The 17,181-nt window shown below is 43.0% G+C and overlaps 1 protein-coding gene across 1 annotated transcript; it reads left to right on the top strand.

Annotated features, from left to right (window-relative positions):
- Positions 1–214: 214 nt before the first annotated feature.
- Positions 215–4,070, top strand: LOC145957823 (uncharacterized). The gene is made up of 2 exons (XM_083074227.1): positions 215–1,877; positions 4,060–4,070. Exons 1-2 carry the CDS (start codon positions 215–217, stop codon positions 4,068–4,070), a joined length of 1,674 nt encoding a protein of 557 aa, XP_082930353.1.
- The last annotated feature ends 13,111 nt before the right edge of the window (positions 4,071–17,181 follow it).

Here is a 17,181-nt window from a genome sequence, read left to right as displayed (position 1 = left end):
ATACAAAATATACAGGGTGTTTCTATTTTCCAGTACACACGTTTCATTGGTGCTTTCATTGACGCCATGGCTGAGAGCACACGTTTGAAGGACTTACAGGCTGAAGTCCGTGGTCATTCTGAGGAACTTCGTAAATTAATGGCTCTTTTTGGAGCTTCGTGATAGTGAACAACGGGCTCATACTCAACAAGTCCAGGCAGAGGCTCAAGCTCGGATGGATCAATTCCAACATTCCTTAGATTTATTAGTACAATTGCATTCTCAGCTCCATGGTGTTTCTTCATCTGCAAATCAGTTGCCTGTTAAGGACATTTCGTTGGGCTTTCCACATTTTGATGGACACTCTTCGGTGCTAGAGTGGATCTTTAAGGCAGAAAAATTCTTTAACTATCATTACACGCCTGATGCTGCAAGAGTGGAGATTGCTGCGATTCATTTTGAAAAAGATGTCGTGCCTTGGTTTCAAATGCTTCAACGTCTTTCTGCTGTTCAATCCTGGACAGATTTGAAGCGCGCTTTGGAATCCCAATTTGGTCCCTCTCCATTTGATTTCCCAATGTCTGAGCTGTTTAAATTACAGCAAACTGGTACAATTTTCGATTATTATATGAAGTTTATGTCGTTGGCTAATAGATCAATTGGATTACCTGATGAAGCTTTATTAAAGTGTTTTTTGAGTGGTCTCCATGCTGAAATTCGAAGAGATGTGATCGTTCAGACTCCCACTTCTTTGATCAGAGCAGTTGCTTTGGCCAAGTTATATGAGGAGAGATATTCACCCACTATTAAATCGGATTCAACGCCTGTTCGACGTTATTCTCCAGTGTATTCAGCGAGTTTTAATACCTCTCAGCAACAGTCCAAACCTGTGGTTAAGGCATATCTTCCACCATTATTACCAAAACCTTCAATTCCACCCTTGGCCAATAGTCAGGTTAAAAAAATAAGCCCGGCTGAAATGCAACTCCGTAGAGAAAAGGGACTATGCTATTTTTGTGATGACAAATTTACTTTTAATCATAAGTGCCCAAACAGACAGTATTTGTTTCTAAATTTAGAGGAAGATTCTGTGGATTCTAATATTGACCCTCCACCTGATATTGATCAGCCTGTCATTAACACAGAGATTGGAATTGATGACCATCATTTATCGTTGAATGCTCTAAAAGGTGGTATTGGGGTGGGTACCATACGGTTTTTGGCTAATATTGACAAGTTACCTGTGACTGTTTTAATTGATGGAGGGAGTTTCGATAATTTTTTGCAACCTCGTCTTGCAAAATTTTTGAAGCTTCCTATTGAACCAGCACCCATGTTCAAAGTAATGGTGGGAAATGGGAATTATATGACAGCAGAAGGTTTAATTCAGCAATTGATCATACAAGCTCAAGGGAATTTGTTTCAAATGCCTGTATATTTACTTCCAATTTCAGGTGCAGATCTTATTTTGGGAGCTAGCTGGTTGAAAACTATCGATCCTCATGTGGCTAATTATGAATCCTTGCACTTAAAATTCTTGTATAATGGTAAGTTCGTAACATTACAAGGGGATGTTGATCATGTTCCGCGGCAAGCTCATTTACATCATATTCGTCGAATGGTCAACACTAATTCCATTGCAGAGGTATATAGCATGAAAATGGTCGATCCCATCATGCCATCTTTTACATCGTTGGAATTATTGCCGGATATAGAACCTGAAGTTGATTTATTGTTGACTACATATGCTTTAGTTTTCTCTACTCCTTCCAAATTTCCACCACCGCGTGCACATGGTCATTCTATTCCTTTAATGGATGGATCTGCTCCAGTGAAGGTGAAGCCATATCGTTATCCTCATAGTCAAAAGGAGGAAATCCAGAAACTTGTTGCTGAGTGTCGCCACCGGCCCGAAATGGGCTTTCGGCATTCGCGAAGGATGGTTGGACTCTTTGTTTTCAAAAATATGGATTGCTTAGAATGACTTATTCTCAAACTGAGACCTCGTCAAACGAGCAATTTTATTAAAAGGCTCACCAATCCATATTAATCCCAAGCGGGACCCTCTATGGATTAGCGGTTTTCATAAAAAGGAAGGGTTCGTGGAGTCGCCACCAATGTTTTACTCAAAACATTGGAAAAAGAAGTTTAAGGCAATCGATTCAAAAATCGACTTCGGCCATTACAACCAGAGTCGGGTAAGGGAGTCGGTTACGCGTGAGGAAGGTGTTAGCACCCCACAGCGCCCCTTTCGGGTTCCCTATGACAGATTATTTTTAAAATAATAGCGCAAAATTACTAAATTACCCCTATTTATTCTAAGCAATTATGAATTAACTATCTACATGATGACAGTTTAATATACACACAGAAAGCAGTAAAAGGAAGGTCTTAAGAAGAAACCTTTGAAGCGTGCTTTTATATATTTCAAGTAAAACTGGGAAGCTTTTTGGCGTTCCCTCGCTCTACAAGCCCGCTCTCTCCTTCCTAGAAAATTTTAACTATGGAAATCCGGAGGATTTCCCTTCGACTTAGTTCGAGACTCAAGCAAAAAGCTCAGAACTCGAGAACCTTGTCGGATCAACTCTCCGAGTGATTTCTAGGCAGAGCACTGCTCAAAAAAACCCAGGATACTCAAGAAGAGGGTTACAACTGAGTGTAAAAGTGTGAAATGACGTCCAAATGACGTCCTATATATAGGGAACAGGCGCAATACGGCCTCTGACACCAATACGGCCCGTACCGAAATTTTGAACTACGGTACGGCCGTATTAAATTTGGTACGGCCGTACTGAAGTTCAAAAACTTCAATACGGCCGTATTGAGTTCGGTACGGCCGTATTGTAGTTCAAAATGTTCAGTACGGCCGTACTGAACCTTTAGGAGGCCGTATTGAGCTTCAATTCCCCCACATTCTTATTTTATGCTACTCTAAGACCTCTAAACCTACAGATTGTCATCCTAGGGTCTTCCAGGGTCTTCCAGGAGTCCTTCCGGGTGACTTTCCTTTGATCTTCGAGAGTCTTCGAGTTTTATTTCCGACCCAGACAATTTTAGGGGTCTACAGCTGCCCCCCCTTTACTTAGTCAGACGGCCTTTTGGTGTACCGGCTGACAAGTAAAGGAGTTGACCCAATTGTCCGGGTGATGTGCCAACCTTCTGACTTGTAGCGTCTTCTGGTGGAAAATTGTTGAGTAGCCTCTCCAGGTTATTGCATACCTCGGCGCTTCTGACAACCTCGATAGCTAAGTTTACCCTCTCCAGGGTCAACTTCACTCGACGCCCGAGCCGGAAGTTGAACACCAACGTGCCTCTGACGACGCTGATGGTTGAGTACTGTCTCTCCAGACCTAGCCTCACTCGACGCCCGAGCCGGAAGCTAGACACCAGTGTTAACATTACTGATGATTGAGTACTGCCTCTCCAGGCTTTACCTCTCAACATGAGGTAGCTGAGTATTGCCTCTCCAGGCCCTGCCTCTTAACATTCAGCAGTTGAGTATTGCCTCTCCAGGCCCTGCCTCTTAACATTCAGCAGTGTGAGTTTACCCTCTCCAGGTCCTGCCTCTTAACATTCAGCAGTGTGAGTTTACCCTCTCCAGGTCCTGCCTCTTAACATTCAGCAGTGTGAGTTTACCCTCTCCAGGTCCTGCCTCTTAACATTCAGCAGTGTGAGTTTACCCTCTCCAGGTCCTGCCTCTTAACATTCAGCAGTGTGAGTTTACCCTCTCCAGGGGCTGCTTCCGTGTCTTCTGATCACTTCGGCAATGATTTGAGATGATTTTTGTCTCCACAGTCCACGATGTTGTTTCGACGGGTTTTCTGATTTTGTGCCGCTGAGGGCTGGATAACGCAGGGATCCGTCTAGGGGATGTGCAGTCATTCATAGGTTCCTGTGCCCCAACTTGCATTGCATTGTTGGTACCCATGGGGAATTTCTGACTCCTTGGGGTGTAGACACAGATGCTCTCTCTCTGAGTTGAGCGATGCCTTATGTTTGGCTGACGTCCTTTTGACGTAGGTGGAGTATCCCGGTTGTCCTTATTCGGGTGTCTCTTTTCGATTTCTTTGATTCTTGTAGCCTCTGTGTAGGCTGTTTATCCACTGGGGATTTTGTCATTCATTTCTTGACTGGCCTCTTCTGTTAGGCAAATAATCTTGATGTTTGGTGTTTGGCTGGATGCCGCATTCCGCTTGGGGAATATTTATTGATATATATTTTTTATTTTTTCTCCTTTTGTAGGGGTGCCTCTTGAGTAGGTGACTGGGGATTTAGGGATCTTATGTATCCCAGAGTATTATTTAGGAAGCCTCTTCAGGCTTAGCTTCACTCTTCGTTTGAGTTGGAGAGCTATCTTCCACTGAGGAAGTTTTAAGTCCTTTGACTAGATATACTGTTTGGATCATGCTTCCGTTAGGGAATTTTGCTGATCTCGCTTTGATAGCTTTCACTGAGGAATTTGGTCCGTGAGTGGAAGCTGAGATTTTTCTGGGGAGTATTATTTCGGTGAGCCTCTCCAGGCTCATTTATTCTGAGAGTATTATTTCGGCAAGCCTCTCCAGGCTTAATTATTCTAAGAGTATTATTTCGGCAAGCCTCTCCAGGCTCAATTATTCTGATGAGGGAGTATTATTTCGGCAAGCCTCTCCAGGCTCAATTATTCTGAAAGGGAGTATTGTTTCGGCAAGCCTCTCCAGGCTCAGTTATTTTGTACAAATTTGCTGGATTTTCTGTATTTTGCCTTTTTGTTTGATTTTGGCTTTTTCTGTGTTTTTGCCTTTTTTTGTTGATTTTGGCTTTTGTTGTACAGAAATAAAAGTGCTAAAAGAATCTGAATTTCAAAATGAAAATACTTCATTAACGAAGTTCAATTTGTACAAAGGAAATGAAAAGTGGGACAAAGCCCATTTACACAAATGCACTAAAAGCATGAAAAAAATAGCCGGTCTTCATCCTTCTGCCGGCGGGTCCTGTGGAGGGTCTGGGAAGCGACGGTGCAGCCAGACTGACAGGTTGTCAAAATCCTGTCTAAGGGCATCGAATTGAGCATCGAAACGCTGCTCCAAGGCGTCGAAGCGAGCATCGAAATAGGCCCTATCCTGCTGTGAGGTGTCGCCCTCCTGCTGTGGGTCCTCGTCACCTGGGAGCTGAATATCATCAAAGAGCTCACTGAAGGTGTCGCGGGTGGTCGCCTGTACATACTGATCCCCCACCTTGGCAATGATCCTCATGTTAAGCAAGGTGGTGGTATTAATTAACTTAGGCGCCAAATCCCCAGCATCCATGCCATCGGGGCATCCCCAATACTCGGCGAGTCGTGAGAGGAGCGAGGAGACCATGATATACCCTCGCCGAGCGTCACCCTATCGTGCCCCCAGATTCTTTATATGCTCAAGAAAGAAGAATCCGGGGTTGGCCCTCTGTCCAGTGGCCATGCAATAAAGAGCCAGCAAATCCGGCCGTGTCACCGACTTTGGGCTCTTGGATCGAGCATGGATGGAGCCGGTAATCAGCTTATGGCAGATCCTGAGGGTAGTCGGGAGTTGAGTACCCTTCACTCCAGAATGGTACTCCGCCTGACCCGTGACCTCTCTCCACATATCGGTCGGGGTCAGGTCATCGGGACACTCGCATATGGCGTCCCGATACTCCAACTGCTCGCGTCGCTCGAAGAAGCCGGCTTGGACATTGAACTCGTCCAACGACAAGGAGCGATACCCTCCGTTCATCCAGAAATCCACTGTGTGGACCGTCTCCCCAACGCTGTTCTTTGACTCCACGATGCCGACAGTAGCTAAGAACTCCTTCGTCGCCGTAGGGTATATCCTAGGGTGGGAGTTAAAGAGGAACCTCCACCCTATAGCAGTAATGTAACCTCGGATCTCATCCTCCCACCCCATTGTTCGGAGGATGCCGAAGTCGAGTACCCTTGAAGGCTTGAAGCTGAATGTCTGAAGAAGTTCCAGCTTCTCCAAATGTCGGGCAGTCATCTCGCGTTGAGCAGGGCCTCTCTGCCTCTTTCTTGACGACTCGGCCATTTTTGCAGACTTGGTATGCTCAGAGACACTCACAGAGAAAAGCTATGCAGAGGGATGAAGGATGCTGTGCAGAAATGAGGGGGGAAGGGGCCTTTTTATAGAGGATTTCTCGTCAGTACGGCCCGCACCGAATTCGGTACGGCCGTACTGACTCGGCCATTATTGTGCAAAATTGAGAACCAATACGGGCCGTATTGAATTCAATACGCCCGTATTGGTGTGCCCGTTGGAGTCAATACGGGCGTATTCACTTCAATACGCCCGTAGTGAAGTTGAAAAGTTGCCTTTAACCCTAATTCAATACGGGCGTATTGAATTGGGTGCGGGCGTATTGATTTTCCATTTTTCCATTTTTTTTTTTTTTTAAATAAACAGAGAATAAGTGATCTTCTAGTACACCTATCATCTGTATGCATGTATGCAGTATGATGCACTTAATTCTATTTGATTCATTTTTCAAAAGAATTAACCGATGCGTTTTTTTGCTTGGATTCTGCCATTCCTCAAGACGGACTGTGCGCTGCCGACTTCTATAACCGAGGAATGATGCGTATTATATTGAGATTTGGTGTCATCAACCAAATGATCTTTCCCTTCCTTTAGAAGATGTGTCAACCCTCCTATTGACCACTATATCTCCATGTTTCCACTAGATTATCCTAAAATCGTGTGGGTCAAGAGAGAAAAGAAAGGATATATATTTTTTGAAAGTTTGTGTTTTAGAGGGGATTATTTTTATTTTGAAAAATGGATTTTGTAAGAATGGCTTGGCCAATGGTAGGCTTAAGTGTTTAGGCTTGTTTGATTAAACACTTATGAAGTTAAGCACGTCTTGGTTATTAACATTTGTGATTTGACAACTTGGATAGCTTTTCTTGAGCCCCTTTGTTGAATTCAGTTGGTGATACCATCATGGATTTATTCTATTTTTCGATTACCCTATCTTTTGCCTAAAACACCCATTTGTGGTGTCTTAGCGGGCTCTTGTTTTTGTTCATTTATTTTGTAACCCTAATTTTTGCCTAGGTCACCCTTTTGTGGGATTCCTAGCGGGTCTTTTGCTCTTATTTTTGCGCAGCCCCCTTTTTGGGTTTCCTGCCGAGCTTTTTTTTATTTTTAGGATTTTTGTCCTGAATGGATTTCTTTTTATCCATGATGGCACTTATTGAGGCCAAGGAAAGGTGCTCCAAGTTGTCACACACTTCCACATAAAAAAGATGCGGGTTTATTTTTATTAAGACGATTTTAACCTCATTTATGTTTATTCAAACAGGGTTAAATAATGTGGTTTAGAATTTTTATTGCAAGCAAGAAAGGAAGCAATAAGAAATGAATAAAGAATGATTTTATTATAATCATAATGGAAAAATGTGCCCTATCGAGGCTCGGGGGTCGGGCTATCCCCGAGGAGTAATCTCTAATAGTCATTGAATTTACACATCCCTATTAGAAGGAAAAGGACACTTGATGACGACAGCTGGCCTTGCTGTTTGTGAACCAGCCTTCCTAAAGATCTGGCTTAAAGAACGTCGAGAAGGATCTTGATTCCTCTTCGTTCTTTGATCTTTAACAGGGTTGTATCCTAACCCTTGTTTCCCCGGATTATCCTTGATGATGGGTAGCTCCGGGATTCCTTGGGAGTCCTTGCCTAATCCTTGTCCTGGCAAGTATCCGTTCTTAGTGAGCATATGGGCTACCTTCTTCATTTCTCGGGGAAACGTCTCAACATTGGCAATTTCCAATGCTTGGAAGGCGGTTTCCAAAGCTTCCTCTGCTGCATCCACATAAGGTATGGTGGATGGCTTGCTGATGAGTATGTCATCTTCAGCTTGTACGGTCACCAGTTTGTCACCCACTATGAACTTGACTTTCTGGTGGAGCGTAGAGGGTACAGCTTTCGCATCATGAATCCAAGGTCGGCCGAGGAGACAGCTGTATGCGGGAGTAATATCCATTACTTGGAATTCGACATTAAAGATAGTGGGCCCAATTTGGATTGGGAGATTGACTTCTCCCACCACTTCTCTTTTTGAACCGTCGAAAGCTCGAACGATCATGTTGCTCGGGCGCATTTGGACTCCCTTGATTGCCACTTGATCGAGCGTTCTTTTTGGCATCACATTCAAGGAAGATCCATTATCCACCAAGACTTTCGCGATGTGATACTCCTTGCACTTTACAGAGATGTGCAAGGGCTTGTTATGATTCGGTCCCTCAGCGGGGATCTCTTCATCGGTGAAAGAGAGGTGATCACTAGCCGTGATGTGACTAACAATCCCCTCAAACTTGTCTTAGGAGATGATGTGCGACACATACGCCTCGTTCAAGACTTTCAACAGAGCTTGCCGATGCGGTTCGGAGCTTAGGATCAATGACAACAGCGTAATCTTTGCTGGTGTCTTGTGAAGTTGATCCACGATGGAATACTCGCTCTGTCGGATAAACTTTAACAGCTCATCAGTCTCTTCCTCGGATTCTTTATTCTCCTCGGTTTTATCCTTTTCTTTTTCTTTTCCTTTATTCTTGGGAGCTTTGTCATGAAGATCTTCGGGAGTGTAGATCCTTCCACTCCTAGTCATGCCCCCAAGTCCAGCGATGTTGGAGATATCGCTGTCGGCAGAAGAATGGATGTCGTATATCCATGGCACAGCCTTATTTGATTCGTAGGGGAAAGGCCTTGGAGGGATGATCCTTAACGGTGTTGGACCTTCTCCTTTGTTTGTCTTGATTACCAACAACGGAGTTGTCACGTTTTCGCTTGGCGTGGTTGTTGGCTTGCATTGAATAACCAATGGCGTGCGATCCATTCTGAGCATACGCATCGATTAATTCTTTCTTTTTATTAATATTTATTATTAAATTACCAGGAGAGATAAATGCAAATGAATGACTAATGAGATGCAAAGGCAATAAATCTCAAAAATACAATTTTTATTAATTGAAGAAAGTGTACAACTTTTATACAATGCTTTGAAGCAACTTTTTACAAAAAGAGAAAAGCCGGTAAAAACCCACAGGCGGGTTCATATGTCTTTGCCATTCATCTTCGGCTTCCTCAACATGGCGGCCCATTGCTTCAATCTGAGTATGGACCGCTTGGCTCATATCATCGCTGATTTTCTGAGCATCTTTCGCTTTTTGTATATGATAGTTGATCATGGCCTGCAATTCATTAAGTTCGTCTTCGGCCCGATCCTTCTCCTCTTGGAGTTTGGCCATTTGTGCCAATCCTTCCCTTTCCTTTTTGCGGAAGTCGGAAAGGTTTGCGGCTTGTCGTTGAGCAACTTCCCGCCATTGTTGCGCATCGGATCGGGTCAAAAGCAGATCGTCTTGCATGTCCTTGATCAACTGTGCCTGTCTTGCATGCTCGGCTTCAAGATGTGCTATTTTTGTGTTGACATCTTGGAGTTGACTACTCGGTTCAACCTTTGGCATTTTGGATACCCGAGTAGCCTCCTCATTGCGGTTAGCACACTCATCCTAGAGCCGCTCTATCTCATGGTCTTTCTTCTTGCATTGCCTTTGAAGACCATCAATGAGGAAACTGGATTCTTCATTTTTCTCTTCAAGAATTCTCATTTGAGCTCCTTGGATTTCCAGTTTCTTGGTCAAGGCGTCGACTTGTTCTTGCAATGCCTTCCTTGTTGTTGTGGTTGCACAAGAAGTGGATGGTTGAGGCACCCCCCTCTTGCTCCTCCATTCCTCATAATCAATGGAGACGGATACCCGAGGCTTTCCAAGCTCGAGATCTCCCTCATAGGTGGGTCTCTCCCACGCTCTCATGACAGCGTGCATGTCCTTCTGATGCTCATAATCGAAGGAGAAACACAACCCTCCAAGCTCCTCTATAGTAGGAATGATTTGAGTCCTCATCAATTGCCTCATAACCAATCTTGGTGAGTAGGCTATGCAACCTCTGAGGCCCATCAATGGTATGCTTGGATAACTGCCGCATCTCATCAATACATTGCTTGGACGGAACCAAGGGCAAACCCATGTGAAGTGCTCAATACTCCACTGTTCCATCTCTCCCTTCCACTCGGAAGCATATCGGCGGCGTACGGGGATTTTCGAAAAACTTCTCAAAGGATCAGGCAAAGTCCCCATATGACTAGAGGCATAAAAGTGTGTGATGCCCCACACATACAACAAGGAGGTGCAGCATCGGATGATTTTTCCTTGCTTCTGTTGAGACAGATGAACAGAGAGCAAGGTGTCGGCAAGAATGGCAGGCACGGGACTCTTCATGTGTACGTCCCAAGCGAAGAAAGCGTCCATCGCAGCATGGTCCATTGTGTTAGCGTAAAAGGGGAAAAGGATCATCCCAAATACAGCTAACGCTAGAGTCTTGTTGAAAGCTAACCAATCTCCCTCACCAGCCAAGGAAGAAAGGTGGTCTTCAATCATAGCAAGCTTCCAACCTTTAATACTGCCGTTCCCCACTAAGGCAGCTGATCGTGATGGTAATTTGACCTGAGTGGCAACTCTCTCCACGGCCACATGGTTATCATGAAAGATATAGACCCCAGCTGATTTGGGCCATCGTAGCATGAGCTCGTACTCCTCGAGAGTAGGAACTAGGTCAAACTGGGGGAACTCGAAACAATGTAGATCAAGACTCCAAAAGTGGACCAATGCTCTCAGAAAGGATGGATCCACACAAATCTTCATCAAGTCGAGAACTCGTCCATAGGATTTTTCGAACTCCACACGAGCCTCTCGTGGCATCAAGGTACAGAGGTGATCCAACCTCTCGGCACGGTACAATAAGAAGTCCACTTTCTTCAATTGCCCTTGCACTCCCCTAGATCCCTCCATGATCTACAATAAAATGCATGATATGAGATGATGGAGATGAATATGCATGTATAGTGTTTATTCGACTAAACATTATCATGTTTTTGGGATTTTCCTAACATGATGCATGATATTGCTCGGTTTAGGTAAATATCATTTTTTTTTTATTTTTTGGATATTTTGTATTTTTTTGTATTTTTTGGGTGAAAAGGGAAACTACCTATATGAATGCAATGAAGGTAGATGTTAACACCATGTACTAGAAGATCTTTGTTTCTATTTATTCTTTTTTTATTTTTTTAAAAAAAATGTTGTATGTTTAAAAGGTGCAATGTATGCTCATACAATGTCACATAAAAATGCACACACAATTCACTCATCCACGAACAGTCACGAGCGAATCACGAGGTAGGGGTCTCCTGCAGAAAAGTGCATATTCAAGGAGGATCTAACTGTTCTCACTTGGTCAAAGGCCCCCAAGGTGCCCCCATTATAGGGACCCAATTCCTCTTGTCGTAAGTCGATGGAAAGCTCCAACGCACTGTCGGACTCGAGTTCATGGTTATCACCTTGAGTGATGTTTTTCCGACAACGGTCTCTTGGGCTCCTATAGACCCTTTCAACCGGCCGTACTAACATCCACTCCCTATGGCTTACCACTCATGCCCTCGGGTATAGAGGGAACTGTTGTGTGCAAAGGTTTGTGTGCAATTTTTATTTCAAACAATTGCGGAAAATTAAACATACAACAGTTATTAAAGCCAAATAGATAAACATGTTATCATACAAGCAAGGGGTAATGAAGTAATTTTAACTATTATTTGTTAAAAATAATCTGTCACTAAATGGGACTGACTCTCGAGGCTTCCCCAGCGGAGTCGCCATCTGTCGCCACCGGCCCGAAACGGGCTTTCGGCATTCGCGAAGGATGGTTGGACTCTTTGTTTTCAAAAATATGGATTGCTTAGAATGACTTATTCTCAAACTGAGACCTCGTCAAACGAGCAATTTTATTAAAAGGCTCACCAATCCATATTAATCCCAAGCGGGACCCTCTATGGATTAGCGGTTTTCATAAAAAGGAAGGGTTCGTGGAGTCGCCACCAATGTTTTACTCAAAACATTGGAAAAAGAAGTTTAAGGCAATCGATTCAAAAATTGACTTCGGCCATTACAACCAGAGTCGGGTAAGGGAGTCGGTTACGCGTGAGGAAGGTGTTAGCACCCCACAGCGCCCCTTTCGGGTTCCCTATGACAGATTATTTTTAAAATAATAGCGCAAAATTACTAAATTACCCTTATTTATTCTAAGCAATTATGAATTAACTATCTACATGATGACAGTTTAATATACACACAGAAAGCAGTAAAAGGAAGGTCTTAAGAAGAAACCTTTGAAGCGTGCTTTTATATATTTCAAGTAAAACTGGGAAGCTTTTTGGCGTTCCCTCGCTCTACAAGCCCGCTCTCTCCTTCCTAGAAAATTTTAACTATGGAAATCCGGAGGATTTCCCTTCGACTTAGTTCGAGACTCAAGCAAAAAGCTCAGAACTCGAGAACCTTGTCGGATCAACTCTCCGAGTGATTTCTAGGCAGAGCACTGCTCAAAAAAACCCAGAATACTCAAGAAGAGGGTTACAACTGAGTGTAAAAGTGTGAAATGACGTCCAAATGACGTCCTATATATAGGGAACAGGCGCAATACGGCCTCTGACACCAATACGGCCCGTACCGAAATTTTGAACTACGGTACGGCCGTATTAAATTTGGTACGGCCGTACTGAAGTTCAAAAACTTCAATACGGCCGTATTGAGTTCGGTACGGCCGTATTGTAGTTCAAAATGTTCAGTACGGCCGTACTGAACCTTTAGGAGGCCGTATTGAGCTTCAATTCCCCCACATTCTTATTTTATGCTACTCTAAGACCTCTAAACCTACAGATTGTCATCCTAGGGTCTTCCAGGGTCTTCCAGGAGTCCTTCCGGGTGACTTTCCTTTGATCTTCGAGAGTCTTCGAGTTTTATTTCCGACCCGGACAATTTTAGGGGTCTACACTGAGATGCTTCATGAGGGGATTATCCAGCCTAGCAAGAGTCCTTTCTCTTCACCCATTATACTTGTGAAAAAGAAGGACGGTTCTTGGCGAGTTTGTACTGACTATAGAGCATTGAATGCAATTACAATAAAAGATAGTTTTCCGATACCAACTGTTGATGAGTTGATTGATGAGCTGTTTGGTGCCACGATTTTTTCTAAGTTGGATTTGCGATCGGGATATCATCAAATTTTGTTGAATCCGGAAGATCGTTATAAAAATGCCTTTCGCACGCATCATGGTCATTTTGAGTGGCTTGTCATGCCATTTGGACTAACAAACGCCCTTGCCACTTTTCAAAGTCTTATGAATGATATTTTTCATGGCCTTTTGAGAAAATTTGTTCTGGTTTTTTTCGATGATATTTTGGTCTATAGTTCATCTTTGAAGGATCATTTGTATCATTTAGAAGTGGTTTTGCAGATTTTACAGAGGCAACAGTTGTATGCAAGGTTCTCTAAATGTTCATTTGGAGTAAAGGAGATCGACTATCTTGGGCATACTCTTTCAGGATCAGGGGTTGCTATGGATTGTAATAAATTACAGGCTGTCAAAGAGTGGCCACGACCAATTAACCTGAAACAGTTGCGGGGTTTTCTTGGTCTTACGGGGTATTACCAACGCTTTGTCAAAGGGTATGCGCAAATAGCTACTCCATTAACTGATTTGTTGAAGAAATATGCTTTTCAATGGACTGTGACTGCTGATAACGCCTTTCAACAACTGAAGGAAGCACTTACTACAGCACCGGTTCTTGCCATACCAAATTTTTCAGTTCCTTTTGTTCTTGAAACAGACACTTCAGGCTCAGGTGTGGGAGCAGTCTTAAGTCAAGAGAATCATCCCATAGCTTATAAAAAATTGTCAGCGAGAATGCAAAATCAGTCTGCATATACACGTGAGTTTTATGCTATTACTGAGGCGTTGTCCAAATTTTGACATTATCTTTTGGGCCACAGGTTTATTATTAAAATAGATCAGAAGAGCTTAAAGGAATTAGTTGAACAGCGTTTACAAACTCCAGAACAGCAACAATGGTTATCGAAGTTCTTGGGCTTTGATTTTACAATTCAATATAAGCCGGGAAAAGACAACATTCCAGCTGATGCGTTATCGAGGAGCCTTATGCTAGCTTGGTCAGAACCCACCAGTTAGTGGTTTAATTGAGTGGCTGATCTCACTCAAAAAGACGTTAGGTTGAAGGATCTTTATGATCAGTGTGTGGTAAATCGCTTACAATCCTCAGAATATTTGATTAAGGATGGATTATTACTTTGGAAGGGTCGTATCATGCTACCCTTTGATGAAGATATTATTAATCAGGTGCTATTGGAGTTTCACTCTTCAAAGGTAGGAGGTCATGCTGGAGTTACAAAGACCATGGCTAGAATTTGCTCTCAATTCTTTTGGCCTGGAATGCAACAGAGGATTCGAAAGTTTGTCCGTGAATGTCAGATTTTCCAGCAAGCTAAGGTGCAACAAGCTTTACCAGCGGGGTTACTACAACCCTTGCCAATTCCATTACATGTTTGGGATGATATCGCCATGGATTTCATCACTTGTTTGCCATTATCTCATGGGTACTCAACAATTATGGTAGTTGTGGACAGGCTCTCCAAATTTGGTCATTTCATTCCACTCAAGGCTGCATATACAAGTAAGACTGTTGCTGAAGCTTTTGTTACACACATAGTTAAATTGTATGGTATACCTCGTTCCATTGTCTCTGATAGGGACAGAATTTTCATGAGCTTATTCTGGCAACATCTTTTCAAGGCTCAAGGTACCACACTTGCTATGAGTTCTTCATACCACCCCCAGTCGGATGGGCAAACGGAGGTTTTGAATAAAACCTTAGAAATATATCTTCATTGTTTCGTCTTTGACAATCCAAAAGGGTGGTATTCTATGCTTCCATGGGCCCAATTTTGGTATAACTCTTCCTTGCATCAGAGTCTTGGGATGTCTCTATTCAAGGCTTTATACGGTAGGGATCCTCCTACTATCATACGGTATGAAACTGCTCCAATGGATCCCGTATCTGTTCAAGATATGCTTCGAGCTCGTGATGCAATTCTTCAGCAATTAAAATTGCATTTGTTGAAGGCTCAGCAATACATGAAACAACAAGCTGATACACGTCGGAGGGATCTGAAGTTTGCTGTCGGTGATTTGGTCCTAGTTAAATTATAACCGTATCGACAACATTCTGTTGCTTTACGGAAAAATCAGAAGTTAAGTATGCGTTATTTTGGTCCCTTTGAAGTTTTGACAAGAATTGGAGAAGTTGCTTATAAGCTTAAGCTCCCAGACACTGCGAGAATTCACCCAGTGTTTCATGTGTCGTTGCTTAAGGCGTTTAAGGGAAGTCCCTCACAAGTTTATTTACCTCTTCCCCTTACTACTACGGAATTGGGTCCTACTGTTCAACCTTTGCAAGTTTTGGATTCCAGAGTTATTATGAGACAGTCCCAATCAATTCCTCAACTCCTAATTCAATGGGACTCTTTAGATGTTGCTGCTGCTACTTGGGAGGATACAGCTGAGATACAAGAGTCATTCCCAGACTTCAACCATGAGGACAAGGTTGTTTGTAAAGGAGGGAGTATTGTAACGTGCAAAAAAAATGTGAGCCTACGAAATGCTGAGCGGAGTGGGGAGAAAAAGTTAGTTACACCACAAGACCACGTGGCAAATGATCAGCAAGGAAATGGACGTAGGAAAAGCATGAGGAGTAAGAGAGAGAATGTATTTCTTCAGGCCTACGTGCACTAGGGAAAGGCATGTGTGTGGTATGTTTCTCTCTGAAAATTCTGCTGCATAATTCTTCCTAATCTGATTCTTCAGTATCGATTCTTCTTACTTCTTTCTGATATTGATTCAGGTTGTGTGAGCTTCAACAGCGGTGATCGAGTCGTGATTGACAGTTATCATTAGTTTCTCATTTTCAATTCTGTATTGAAACCTTGTTTCTTGATTGCAATTGTTTGCTGTTTTAATTGTAATCAGGCACTTATATTCTTCAAACAATATTATACAAAATATACAGGGTGTTTCTATTTTCAAGTACACACGTTTCATCAAGCAAGTACTTCAGACTTCTTGTAATCACCAAAGACGTTGAACCCTGCACTATAAAATAATGCATCCATACCTTTAAGGAAAAACAACTGCTGCCAACTCTAAGTCATTAGTAGGGTAATTCCTCTCATGATTCTTCAATTGCCTTAAAGAATATGTAACTACTCTCTTATTCTACATCAACACACACCCCAACCCTTGGTGAGAAACATCACAACACACCTCAAATGACTCACTAGGATTAGGCAACACCAACATAGAAGAAGTAGTCAATCTTTCTCTTCACCACTTCCACCCGACACTTCAGTTCAACCAACTTTGTTGGGGCCATCCTATAGGGAGCAACCAACATTATCCCTACACCAAGGACTAGATCAATGCTAAACTCAATCTCCCTAGTAGGAAGTAACCCAAGCACCTCATCCAAAACACCTTCGGGAATTCCCTCACAACTCCTACCTATTGATCACCTTCTCAGTTTCCACCCTCACAGCAGCAAGCAGAGTACAACACTTTGCTTCATGTCTTAATATCACTTTAGCTTGGCTAACTGAAATCAATAATTTATCCTCTCCCTAAGGGATAAACCAACTCTATATTGGCACAATCTATAAGAATGTGATTGGCAGATAACCAATCCATGCATAAGAGTATGTCAATATCCACTAAAGGCAAAAAGATCAAGTTCAGCTTATACTTCCTATCAGACATCTCCAAGGGACAACCCACACACATCTTAGAGGCAACAACAAAAATCAAAGCGGGTGTAGACACAAGCAATCTCAACCCCAGATTGCATACAGGCAAACCCAACTTTTCAGCACATGCATATGAAATAAATAAATGGGAGGACCTGAGTCAAATAATATCATCACATCCTTACCAGTAGTTTTACCCTTCCCCTTCACTAGATCAAATGAAGTGGAAGCTGCGGCTCCGGTCAAGGCAAACACCCTCCCAGCTGCAATAGATCTATCACCCCTCGGGGCACTCTTGGTCTGTCTGGCACCTACAGGACAACTAGTCGACATGTGACCCATCTGGCCACACCTAAAGCACTTGCTCTCGATATGAGGGAAATCACGAATGAAGTGAGGTCCACCACATCTGTAACATCTAAGAGTAGCAACTCCACTCTGACCCCCACTCATAGCTGTGTCAATTGGTTTCCTTGTGACAGGACCCCTTTG

The sequence above is a fragment of the Cajanus cajan genome, chromosome 5 (genome assembly GCF_000230855.2).
Source record: "Cajanus cajan strain Asha chromosome 5, NIPB_CcT2T_4, whole genome shotgun sequence".
NCBI classification, from domain to species: domain Eukaryota; kingdom Viridiplantae; phylum Streptophyta; class Magnoliopsida; order Fabales; family Fabaceae; genus Cajanus; species Cajanus cajan.
The sequence above is the reverse complement of the archived record's forward strand: the minus strand, read 5'-3'. Positions and strand labels throughout refer to the sequence as shown.

Coding starts and splice junctions, on each gene's coding strand:
- LOC145957823 (XM_083074227.1), top strand. CDS start 215: ATGGATCAATTCCAACATTCCTTAGATTTATTAGTACAATTGCATTCT.